The 13,150-nt window shown below is 40.1% G+C and overlaps 1 protein-coding gene across 1 annotated transcript in view; it reads left to right on the forward strand.

The window, feature by feature from the left end:
- LOC119733278 overlaps positions 1 to 13,150 on the forward strand; it is a 73,006-nt gene that overhangs the window by 43,899 nt on the left and 15,957 nt on the right. Inside the window, exons 19-26 of the mRNA XM_038206875.1 lie at positions 1,420 to 1,580; positions 3,317 to 3,524; positions 5,053 to 5,274; positions 6,548 to 6,848; positions 8,090 to 8,298; positions 10,059 to 10,354; positions 10,887 to 10,981; positions 11,788 to 11,958. Of these exons, the coding sequence (XP_038062803.1) occupies positions 1,420 to 1,580; positions 3,317 to 3,524; positions 5,053 to 5,274; positions 6,548 to 6,848; positions 8,090 to 8,298; positions 10,059 to 10,354; positions 10,887 to 10,981; positions 11,788 to 11,958 (1,663 nt within the window). The remainder of the gene's footprint in view (positions 1 to 1,419; positions 1,581 to 3,316; positions 3,525 to 5,052; positions 5,275 to 6,547; positions 6,849 to 8,089; positions 8,299 to 10,058; positions 10,355 to 10,886; positions 10,982 to 11,787; positions 11,959 to 13,150) is intronic.

The raw sequence follows: 13,150 nt of genomic DNA on the forward strand, positions 1-13,150 counted from the left end.
AGGGTGGATATGTATTATGTTCAGTATGACGCATTCCCCCTAACGGGCCCGTGCCTCGGTTAACATGTTGAGACTACTGCGTGGTTAAGTTACTTAACATGCAGGCCTTCTGGGCTCGTTCAATATCAACCAACATGTGGAACAGTGGGGCCCATCCGGGGTTATGCCTCATGTCATGTGCCCCTGTAATTATACAGTAGCATCTCGCATTGCCCACCGCCTATACATGGTGCTATAGTCTATGCATAAGTAGATTGCTCTACAGGTAAGTTGAGTGAAGTAGACACCCCCCCCCCCCCCCCGACAGAAGCGTTGATGGGGTCTACGAACAAATACTTACCCGTAGAGCATCCCTCCTACCCCACTATTAGTAAAACATGGGTGCTCCGACTAAGTGCTCGAGAAAAGAGGAAGAGCACGGGGCACTATGAGTAGGACACTAGAGTGCTTTGTGTAAACTCTTATATTAGTAAAATTAACCCCCAAATGGCATGTAATTATCAGTAGAACTTTTGGGGGGGGGGGGGGTCAAACTTGAGGGGTCTTTTCAAATACTAAATAACATAGTAACATGTATATACTTTTCCTTTATTCCCCTAAATTTTGGGCAAAAATAGCTTGATAATAATTGGCAAACAATAACCCCTACACCATGTACACTGCTAAGCATGAATTTTGGTGGTCATTTGTTTCCTGTCCTATGTTACCAAAGAAGTTGAGGGGTGGCTCATACTTGGCATAAAAGCAAACATGGATATGAAACGTGTCTTCATGGTAAGCGTTGAATGTTATTAGCAAAAGTTGAACACATTTCAACTTATGGAAATTTGTCATTAAAGTCAAATTCACTTCACATTTGTATATTTAACCAGCCACCTTATGGTGTCTTATAGGGGTATATTTTTGTGCTTTTCAGGTAGCCAACTGGGCTACTGAAACAGACTGCGGGCAATTTCACTAGCCCACATGCTTTTCTATTATAGAGTGTCTCATAAACAACAGTGTGCATACATGTGAAATGTGAATCCTGAGGCAATCTTGTCAGTGTTTATAATAAACAGATCTAATAATTTTACCCTAAACAGTTAATACAATCAGACACAAATTAATACAATTTAATGCTGTACATTGTATTTCTCCCTGTCCTTTTATCTTTGATGTAGCCCAAGTATTGTTGACCCCCCAGCCAGACTAGCCCGCCGTTGTTTTGACTAGCATTTGGCTAGTGGGCTATCGCTCAAGTCAAACCCTGCCTTTATACAGCCTACATTATTACTGACCCAAAACTGTGGTCAGTGTGTAGCGTGTGCAAGCATGCGAGGAGTATAGTAACAAGTTCTGTCTAATTGCTTCAATGATGTACAGGAACCGTTTTACTTTGACACAGGAGTTAATTTGAAATGTTGGATATCTTTGTAGGGTGGCATAACACCTATGGTGGGTGCATATGTAAAGGGTGGTGTTTCTGTAAATGTTGGAAACTTCCTGTTTGGTGGGATACAACTGCATGCTGATGTTCTACACACTAGCTTCCCGATTGTGGCTGAGATTCTCTTCTCCAAATTCCCACTAGATGTTGGGTAAGTTGAGTGTGAATGAGCCATTTCAGTATCTTTTAAAAGCCACGGGAAATGCAAATACTTATTTAACATGCATGTCAGACCCCAAGATAAAAATAGAATGTTTAGGGGCCTTGACGGAAGGGGTACACGAGGACAGGTTTGGAGTTTGACAGAAGACAGTGCAGATAACACTGGCTCTTCTTTTAGAATGATTGATAATTTACTTTAATTCTCAGCTTATCAAATCTAGGATTATATGCAATGCAAAGTGAAAGTCCTTCCTGTGATAGCATCCGTATGCATGCATGTGGTATTTTGGTTAAGGTTTCAAAAAATTGGTCTCATTTGAAAAGTTGAAGTCAAGTTGGAACCAAACTTGGTCATAGATGCAACATGGCAACCTTCATATGATCATGATGTCAAAGGTCACATACCGAGGTCAACAGTCATCTGAGGTCAAGTTGAAAATAGTCTGAAAATGTATAATTGGTCTAATTTGAAAAGTTAAAGTCCAATTGTAACCAAACTTTAGTCATAGATGCAACATGGCAACCTTCATATGATAATAATGTTGAAGGTCACATATCAAGGTCAAAGGGCATCTGAGGTCAATTCGTAAAAATAGGCTGAAAATGTCAAATTGGTCTCATTTGAAAAGATGAAGTCAAATTGGAACCAAACTTGATTCATAGATGCAACATGGGAACTTTTATATAATCATGATGTCAAAGGTCACATACTAAGGTCAAAGGTCATCTGAGGTCAAATTTTAAACTAGGCAGAAAATGTAAAATTGGTCTGATTTAAGCAGTTTATAAGTCCATTGCAATTGGCACCAAACTTGGGATCATATATGTGACATGGGCCAACCTTCATATGAGAATGTTCCTTCTTATGAGAAAGATCACAAACCAAGGTCATAGGTCATCTATCAAAAAAAGAAAAAAGAAACAGGCGAGACACGTGGTTCAAGAACCACCTTGTTTTGAAAATAGTAGGAACACTTGAATGAAATGACTTCCATAAAATCATGTTGTTCTGGCTGAGATTGAAAACCCAATCTACATATCTGCAAACTTGAATTCAAACCCATACAAAAGTCAAAAGGGTAAGACACTAAACACTTAGTCATTGTGGTTGAGGAAAGCTTCAAGTAATTATAACAATCATAAACAATTTTAGATTCACCAAACATATCACAGTCTGTTATCAGAAAAGTCCAAATTGATAGCTGATGCACTTTTGTGCATGAGCTCAAAACGACTTTAAAAACAAGGAAGCTTACGTATCAATCTGTCTCACCAGGGCCCAATTTCATAGCAATGCTTAACAGCCAATTTTGTGCTAACTGAGCCTACGTCTATTTCATAGAGACCATTAAAGCAGTAAACATAGTGAAAACACACTTAACCTAAGAAGAAAAAGTTGCTTACATCAATGATGGAACAGTAGAAATCTCCATGCGCACGCAACTGACAGCACATCCACGCCATGAAAATGTACTTAAGCAGCAGCATGATTTTCTTCTATAGTAAGCACAAATTTTTATGCTAACTGTTAGGCAGCGCTATGAAATTGGACCATGAAAGTAAGAACACTTTGATTCTTTTCTTCCAGAAAGCCAACGATGTACAACATAATCCTCACTAAAGAGCAATGACACTGTTTTCAAAGAATGTTGTTAAAAAAAATTAAACAGGGTAGACAGGAAAAAAAGAACTACCTTTCCTTCCTTCCTTCCTTCACATTATCAGATTGAAGATGGACATGGATATGATTCCTCTGGTCATTCGCCTGAAAGCTTTGGTGACGGTGGAAATCCCCTTCTTCGGAAGGAAAACTCTGTTCAACAAGGAACTATGGCGCTACACGGCTCCTGCTGTACACAAAAATATATTTGATATTCACACCAAGGAGCCTGATACATCACCTCCGGAGATTGAAGCATACTCAACACCAGTGGTAAATAATTATACAATCTATGCTATTTTTTGGTCATCCCTGATCTTGGGCAACTTAAAGCTGTAATCTTCCTGTTCCTTATAGAAAAGTCCAGAGTTGTACTCAAGTCCTCACATGTCAATCACAAATCAATCACTAGTCCTGTGGTCTCAAGTGAAGTCACAACCTTTTCAAAGGAATTGTGGCTAACGAATTCCCTTTTAAATTGTGGCCCTGTACTTTGTCGTGTGACAGGGAGAAGGTTGTAAGCAGCCCAAGCACGCAAAAGCACTTTTGGGGATAATCAAGTTAAAAAGTTTTGTGCTCCCATTTCTAAATTAAAAATCACATAAGGTTGAAATTTTAATAACTGCTGGAATTTGTTAATAATTATAATAATATTGTGCATTTTCTGTCAACGTATTACTTCATTGTGAAGTTATTTAAATTGTTTTGCTAAAGACCCTTTACCGGGAACTTCCCAAGCCTTAAATGTACACTTAAGCGGCATAATAAATCCTTATGACCTTTGTCGGGAACAAAATTGGCTTTGCGTACTCACTTGAATGGGACGTAGTGCGCTTGGAACATGTTTTTGTTACATTAGAATTACACGCTTACGACCTTTTGCCGGGCACAAACGATGAAAAACCTCCTTACGACCTTGTACTGTTAATAACGTCAGAATGACGTAGCCTCTCGAGACAAAATGTATATCAAATGAAAGATATTTCCAAGCTCTATCGATTACCCAAAAAATCTGAATTTGACCTTTTGACTCATATTTTGCCCTTAAGACCTTTTAATTAAAATTATTCCAGGCACCCGACAACAGTGATTTGACCTGGGATGGACTCAGCTCAAACGCAAATCTGGAAGAGCCTTTATCCAATGATATCCTGGCTAGAACATGTTGTAATTGAGTTAACCCTTTAGTCACTGTAGCACCCGAAACCACTCAGGCCGGTCTAATACTCCTGTACCATTCAAAACCGCTCAAGCACTCTATGATTGAATGTTAACAAAATTTAATACAATGTTGTGCAGTTACAGATGGGTTCATATAGACATGCATACACAAGCTTATATGGGAACATCAGGCATTCGTAGACTGTTTCTTTGTTTTAGTTATTCCAGTTTGTACATTGATGTCTCTCTTGAAACATTCTAACTATTCCTGGTTTCTCTAATTCTCATTCAAACAATAACAACTTTGGTCCTGTATCATTTTTTGAAGCTTTGCGTGAGTAATTCCATTCAAAGTAATTCAGAGAAAAAGTTCAAAGTAACTCCAAGTATTTAAAGGGATGTAAGCGTCCTGCAATGGACCTTATGCGTAGCGGCCATCCTAGAGGGTATTGTTTGTTATTTTTTTTCAGTAACAGTGAATGCACACAATATTCACTCATGTGTATCCTAGCAAAAAAAAGGCATTTCCCTCCTAAGATGGTTGTTAGGCATAAGGTATATCGTTATGTGTACATGCATACCTGTATACTGGTATCTCAAATTCCAGGCATAAATGTGATGACATTTTTGTCCCATGAAGGACGCCGCTGGATCCACAAGGAGGAGTGCAGCAGGCACCAATCTGTGTGGCGTTGAGCAGGTTCCTGGACTAGACTACACAGAGCCAGCCTTCCAGCTGGAGATGGTAGCAGCTGATGACAAGAGCTTGGTGAAGTTCTTCTATCAGGTTGGGACGGCACCTGGAGGTAGCGATGTGGTCTCTAAGACGGAGTTTGGTGGACCCTCAGCTATCATTTCACAAGTAAGAACTACCATAGGTCAAGGGAAAGTTTGTGCCCAAGGTCTTGAATCGTGATTTATTGACTGAGACATGTCTGGGAATTTATTTTTATGGGTAGTTATAGGTGTAGGAAATGTTGTTTTGAGATCATTTGATATTTGTCAACTTCATTCAATAGTTGTCATCTGCTCAATTTTGTAGTCTGGATTATAAACTAGTACACTTTCTGAATGAATGTTATATTGAAAAACAAATGTTTATCTGGAAGAATGTTGCTATAATGAACACTACTATACTGAACATTCGGCTGTACTGAACATCCCCATTGCTTCCATGCAGATTTGCACAATCAATACCAAATACTACCAAACCTTCGGAAAACGCATTCATGTTGTCAAATTGTCTTACTCAAAATGCTTCTAAACTACACTTGGATGTCAAAAACGCTTATAAATATTGTAAAGAACTACCTAAGAACTATGTGAAGATCTAGCAGTTCAACGGTAAAATCGGTACTGGTTCCTGCCACCATCATGATATTAGCTGCAGTGATGAATGGAAGAATCGGTAACCCAGTTTAAAACACTGGGCCAAAGATGATGACGACAAAATGTTCACTAACCTGATCAAAAATTGAAGTCACAAAAAAAAACCTGATTCCTATTCTGGAACCAAACAAGTGTTTTTCTGTTGTTTATTTTACAAGTTGTTGTCGCTCATATTTATAATGAAAGCACAGGGTGTTTTCTACTGACTGCAACTGGTGTGTACATGCGGTATATATGGCTGGTGAAAGTGCATACTGATATCATGTAGTACGAACCGTGTTGGCAAATTTGCAGTGGCCAATCCATGTACATGGGTTGACTATTCCTCCAATTTAAATCATTTAAGTTAATTAATTAATGAAAATTAATGAAACCCCATTATGGGCTTCAGTGAGAGACCTGTTTGGGATATTCCCCCGATTATAAGGAATATTATGCTATCTTGGAAACTTAGTGCAATGACGACAGTCAAAAATCACTGTAACAAATGACAGCTGTGCCATAAAATCAGTTTTGGACACCTTTGTGTTTTCTATGGCAATTTTTCTACCGTGTCCTCTGTACTTTACATTAGGTAAAAAGTAATGAAAATAAAAAAGAGTATAAATTAACTCTCAAAATTGTCAATTGTTTAGTCTTTTGGGCCTTATTGTTTTTAGTGTTTGCTAACACATATTAAACGTTTAGATTTTTGGGGCCATTAAAATTTGAAAATTTTCTTGAATGATTTTTTTTTCTGTCTATAGATTCTTCTAGGAGGACATCCTCTTTACTTCACTGTTTATGCCATGAACAACGGTGGAGGCACTTCCACAGCTACCTGCAGCCTGCCGACCTTTGACATCACCTTGCCAACGGGTCGCATCACACCAGACTTCACCTCCACCAGTCACCCATACATTCTCCGTGCATCGGCCGTGGTGTATGATGACTCAGTTATCTTGATGCAGAAGGAAGGTGTCGGTCTCAGCCCTGGAATTTGGGGCGATCAGATTGTGCCATGGAATACCATTGATATCACTGAGAGGCAGCACCTTGGAGATTCAAGTAAGCAGAATCTGGAAGATTTACTTTTTTCTTTCGCATTCAGGGGATATTAATTCATGATAGTTACCATCTCTTGTGAAATAGGTTTTGTGCTATGGCATTGAAGTGTGGGGAGAAGTCAATTGTGCCAAGGTTATTCCTTGAATATTAGAAGATCAGTGTGTTACCTCCCGAGTGAAAGTTGGAGAAAACCACTCGGGTGGGACTTGAACCCACGACCTCCTGCTAATTTGATTTTTAATTTAATTTGATTTATATAACCCCGATGCAAAATTCTATCTTATATTAATTATCCAAATTAAATCGGAGATCTGACTTTTCCAAATTCATTTCCAAAATTCAGATTTTTCTGACAATCTTTTCCCGAGAACGTCCGATTTTATTTCAAAGAATTTAAAAACGACACTGCTACAACTGTATTGAGAGTGTAATTTTAATCTGCATTCTACCAGTCGTCAATGCACAGATTGTATTGGTATAGACGCACATAAGTACATGAAACCCAGATTAGAGTAGCTTGCGGCTAGAAATTAGTTGGCGCATTAACATATGATTATGACATGATTGAATACGTACTACAGAGCTTCAAGGCTGTTGCACGTGGAGTTCTACTGCAATAAAATCGACTCGTTGCGCGATTTTTGGAAGTGTGATACATTTCACTGGCGGTTGTTGGAAGAAAAAGACGATAATGTCTGATTTTCCAACGCACATGTATGTCAGTCGGTTGAATGATGGACACGATCAAATGGTGTTATGAATGCTGCACTTGTCTTTCAGACTTTTTCTCAACTTTCTCACTTAAGAAGTGAACTTCTTTCTTATAACGAGTCCGTTTAAACAAAACAGGAGGCGGTGTCGGGAAATTGGGCATGACGTGTATTGTACATACACACATTTACATTTACATGTATGTATATTGTACATGTGTAACTGGGGTGCGGCCCAGATTTTGGATACAGATTTTTGTTCGGCCTATTTTTCGATTTTTTTTCCCCATTGGCCAGTTTCATCTCTGGAAGACACCATAGCAAACCAGAATAAAATACAAAGAGCAATATTTGAGAGAACTGCAGGGAAATGGTAACAGTAGTGTTTTGAGCCACTGTTGCCTCTTTATGTTATCAATCCAGCAGTAACAAATATTCCTTATAATATAAAGACTTTCTAAAAAGTGAATTTTATCGGACACCTAATTCAGTTCTCAAATTAATCTTGCCTACCCTTATTACCTGAAACAGTCAATGACTTTCACTACTTCACCGCTGCCAAAAAAGGCCGCCTCATCTCCAAGCCAACGTCAACCATCATTCATCACAACCCCAACTTCTGTGTGCGGGACTGCCTAGTACTCCCAGAAACCCAATGTCTGAGTATCAACTACGACTATGGGGACTTCACCTGTGAACTGCTGAAGGAAATTGAGGGCCATGGGGTCGAAGTTCATGAGGTTAGTTCATGATTGTCACAGAATAGTTGTACCTGCCCATGTGTAGAAATTCAGTCTGTTGAACACAATAATCTTTGCTTTTCGTATATTTTGGCAAGTTTGGTTCTTTTTATTTGTATGAGTTTCCTTTTTCCCATTGCTGATTATGTTGTTTGGTTGGTTGTTTGGTTGGTTGGTGGACACTTTACTCGGCAATATATTGTATTCATACAACTCAAGTACTACAGCTTTGCAAGTATACATGTAACAGCTTTGCATTTGAAGACCGGTTTGCAAACACTGTTGCGCATGCGTCTAATTTGCATACTTGTTGCATATTAGATCCCGCCCCATTCCTTTTCGTTTTCTGTGGCCGTGTCCAAATCAACTGGCTGCGGCCGGGAGTAATTACACACACATGTCTATGGGGAGTAGCTGTAGCCACAAGCCAGTGGCTTGCATAGGCGCACGTGTTATTTCCAGCTGCAGCCACAACTTTTGGACATGGCCTAAACTCTTGAGGAACCGGTACGGCCGCAAAGTTTCTTTTCCCAAACTACATCCACGTACAAGGTTTTTGACGCCATTGACGCAAGCCCGTCGCCAGAGGGGGGGGGGGGGGGGCTGGTGGGGCCAGTCCCCCCTTGGCGAGCAATTGCCCCCCCCCCCCCCCACGGCAAAAGCCATACATGTGTATGTTTGTATTTTATTGTAGTGGGCCCCCTAGTTGGTACTAAGGCCCCTCCTGACGCTCAGGGCTGGCGACAGGCCCACCTCTATGATACTTTTATGATACATACACAGGTATATTTTAGCATGAATTTCCAGGATTTATCTAGCAGTGCGATAGCTCAGTCAGTAGGGTAGTGATTTTGTGCCCCGAGGGATCCTCGCAGTGTTGTGGGTTCGAGTCACCGTTGTGTACCCAAAAAAAATTTTCTTTTCCAATCTGAGGCTTTGAAGGATTTTTTTCAAAGGGAAATGAAAGTCCGAATTTCATTACGTTTGAATTCATTTCTTTTTGTTTCTAATTTCATATTTTTTTTCTCATATTTTTAAGAGAAGTAAAGGCCAAAACCCAATAGCGTACACCCCATGCGGATGTCGTTTGGGACGGAAAAAAATTGCGGTACGGCCCCAGTGCACGGACGGTGCCGTATAGCCTTCTACACACATGTTACCCGGCCGCCATGGGTTGTACCACTTGGTACTTGTTTTAATTGCTTCTTGTTTTGCTTCAAAGCAATCCGATAGGCTGACTGTGATGAGTTTTTTATTATAGTTTTTTTCTGATAATGAAACCATGGATCTCGCATGCATGATCTTCAACCAAGTATTGATTAACTCTAACCCCCTAGACTGACTTAGGAACCTTCCTCACTCCTGCAAATTCCAACACTGCATGGTAAGCTGTACACAAAAACTGCTGAACTTTGATCATTGGTGGTATTCCTAATTATAACTCATGTAAAGTATAATCATTGTTGGTATTCCTAATTATAACCCATGTAAAGTATAATCAGTTAACTAGTACAGTAATCACTCTAACAGATTCCAACAAACCCTGGTGTTGGAGTTGTACTGGATGGGGATTGTTAGGGCTATACATGTTCAGTTTTGCTACATATTCTGTTCATTTTAGTCCCTTGTGCAGCATGGGCAGGACTTGAACCCCAGATTACAAAGGTAGAGGAACAAGGAAAATCAACCAGATCCCTCTCTTGTTGAGGATATGTATTCTTTTTATGGATACAATCATTGAGGCTTCTCTTTCTTTTCAGTCTGGACTCTTCTCCCATTATGAGCGGCTTGGTGTGGGCCACGCTGTAGAGTTCAATCACGAATCACTCCAACTCGTCCACAACAACCTCTACTACTTCAACATAGAGCTCCTCAACTACGTGGGGTACGAGAACATCATTTCGTCCGTCGGCATCATCACGGACTTCACTACACCAGACCCTGGGCTAATTGTGAATGGGACCAGGGATGAGGTGGTGCGTGAAGCGTGTGTGGAGTTCACACCAGAGGAATGGGAGAGACGATGCATTGAAGACACACCGCTGGTGAACCACCGGTAGGTACTGCTTAAAGTGATGCTTGGAGTGAATATGTAACTAAGCAAAAAAGTAGGATGATTTCAAGGTAATCAATAAATGACACAAATAATAACTGTTGAGGAAATTCTGCTATATAACCAGTAACTTAAAATTCAGTTACTGAAAAAGGCTTAAGTTTTAAATCACAAGAATAAAGTGCTTTTGTGTATGACAAAGGTACATACCAGAAATGAATTGACTAGTTTGAAACCTTCATAATTACCTCTTTTTTTTTTTTGAATAGTCACAGTTTTGAGTATTAACTAATCCTGTGTTGTGTGCCACTCTGCATTGACTTCTTAAAGGTACTTTCTTTCATGACAAATTATTCATGTTTGCTTTTTAGCAACAGCTTGATAACTTTTCCAAAATTTGACTGTTCAGTTGTACCTTCAGTCTGGTCAATGCAGGCTTGTGTATGTCTCATCAAAGAAGGCAAATCTGGTCATGAATGTAGTTGTATTTTGTGACATTTACTCTGACCTTCGTTATCTTGTGATTTAATTTCAGCTATATCACTGATGGTCCTGGTTCTATGACAGTGTTTAATGGCCATGAGGAACTTGTTGACGTGCTGTATACAAGAAGCAATACCTTCATGGCAGGTAACGATGGATGGGGCTTCATAGCAAATAGAGGCAAACTTTAATAATATCATACCTTAGCTTAACCTGGTGTGCAGTTTTTACGTCACTAATTTTGCAATTTTTAAAATTATTATGAGGATCAAGTGTCCATGTCATATTAACCAGAAGCAATACCATTATGACCACTAAGCATGAGAGCAGCCTCATATTAAGAAAGGGATGGTACCTATGCTTTCTTGGTACGACCATAGGCTCTAATTTATGGCCTTGCAAACCATAGAATGCTACATGTACCGCAATACTGTGCTTAGAGTGCTAGCCAAAGAATTCTGCACTAACCTTATATTCAGTTGAGGTTAGGTTTATTTTGACAAGAACGGACCGAGGCACGGGTTTAATATTCACTCGACTGCAGTGCCAGGCGGGTCGAAGCCATCACCCTTGGGCTGTAGAGTCATATTTATGGCCTCGGTCATGGCTTTTACAGATATTTTCCAGCCTCATCCGTCATCCTATCTGACTTTTAGGAAACTTTTGCATGTATACACGGCCTCCGGCGCGAACTGGTTAAGCAAAGAATCCTTAGTTACAGATTGCAGGCCTGAGTACAAGCCAAGAAATCTGTAAATTACTCAAACTTTGAGTTACGAATTTTCTGCCGTAGATTATAGCAGTGATTCTTGGCTCATTGTAAGCACAACCAAGTAATGTGGCCCTACATGTTCACAGTGCCACCACAGCACTGTACTATCCTGGTAGACATGTCTCCACAGCTGAACTTTGTCTCGACTGGCATCCTGAGTAACACTTTCATTTCTTCACAGCCAACTGGGAAGGCATCCATGACAATGAGACTGGTATCCATGGCTACACCTGGTCCATTGGTAACGCTGTATGTGATGATGATGTCAGCATGCATATTGATCCTCATGCTCATCTGTTTGATGAGTCAGAGTGGACCCACCAGGGTCTGGTTGTCAATGTCAATCTGCCAGGTAATAATTATCAATGACCCACATATTATGCATTGTTTTAGTGGACCTTGATGGAATACAGCTATTGACTGCTTTGAGTTGTGTAGTGAAACTATTTCCCCAAGGGGTTCCATTGCATGTTCTATATTGATCCTCATGCTCATCTGTTTGATGAGTCAGAGTGGACCCACCAGGGTCAGGTTGTCAATGTCAATCTGCCAGGTAATCCTTATCAATGACCCACATATTATGCATTGTTTTAGTGGACCTTGATGGAATACAGCTATTGACTGCTTTGAGTTGTGTAGTGAAACTATTTCCCCAAGGGGTTCCATTGAGTGTTCTATATTAATCCCCATGCTCATCTGTTTGATAAGTCCGATTGGACTCACCAGGGTCTGGTTGTCAATGTCAATCTGCCAGGTAATCCTTATCAATGACCCACATATTATGCATTGGTTTAGTGGACCTTGATGGAATACAGCTATTGACTGCTTTGAGTTGTGTAGTGAAACTATTTCCCCAAGGGGTTCCATTGCGTGTTCTATATTGATCCCCATGGTGTTCTATATTGATCCCCATGCTCATCTGTTTGATGAGTCCGAGTGGACTCGCCAGGGTCTGATTGTCAATGTCAATCTGTCAGGTAATCCTTATCAATGACCCACATATTATGCATTGTTTTAGTGGACCTTGATGGAATACAGCTATTGACTGCTTTGAGTTGTGTAGTGAAACTATTTCCCTAAGGGGTTCCATTGCGTGTTCTATATTGATCCCCATGCTCATCTGTTTGATGAGTCCGAGTGGACTCGCCAGGATCTGGTTGTCAATGTCAATCTGTCAGGTAATCCTTATCAATGACCCACATATTATGCATTGTTTTAGTGGACCTTGATGGAATACAGCTATTGACTGCTTTGAGTTGTGTAGTGAAACTATTTCCCCAAGGGGTTCCATTGAGTGTTCTATATTAATCCCCATGCTCATCTGTTTGGACTCACCAGGGTCTGGTTGTCAATGCCAATCTGTCAAGTAAATCTTCATCAATGGTCAAAGTAGTATGTGTTGTTTAATTTACTGTGGGTCTGCAACTATTGCCTGCTTTGAGTGTTATAGTGAAACTATCTCCCCAAGAGGTTCCATTGAGTGTTCTATAGAAATCCCCATGCTTAGAATAGACCTATCGGGTACTTGCTGTTAATGTCAATCT

This window comes from Patiria miniata, unplaced genomic scaffold (genome assembly GCF_015706575.1).
Source record: "Patiria miniata isolate m_02_andy unplaced genomic scaffold, ASM1570657v1 HiC_scaffold_1, whole genome shotgun sequence".
In the NCBI taxonomy this organism is placed as follows: Eukaryota; Metazoa; Echinodermata; class Asteroidea; order Valvatida; family Asterinidae; genus Patiria; species Patiria miniata.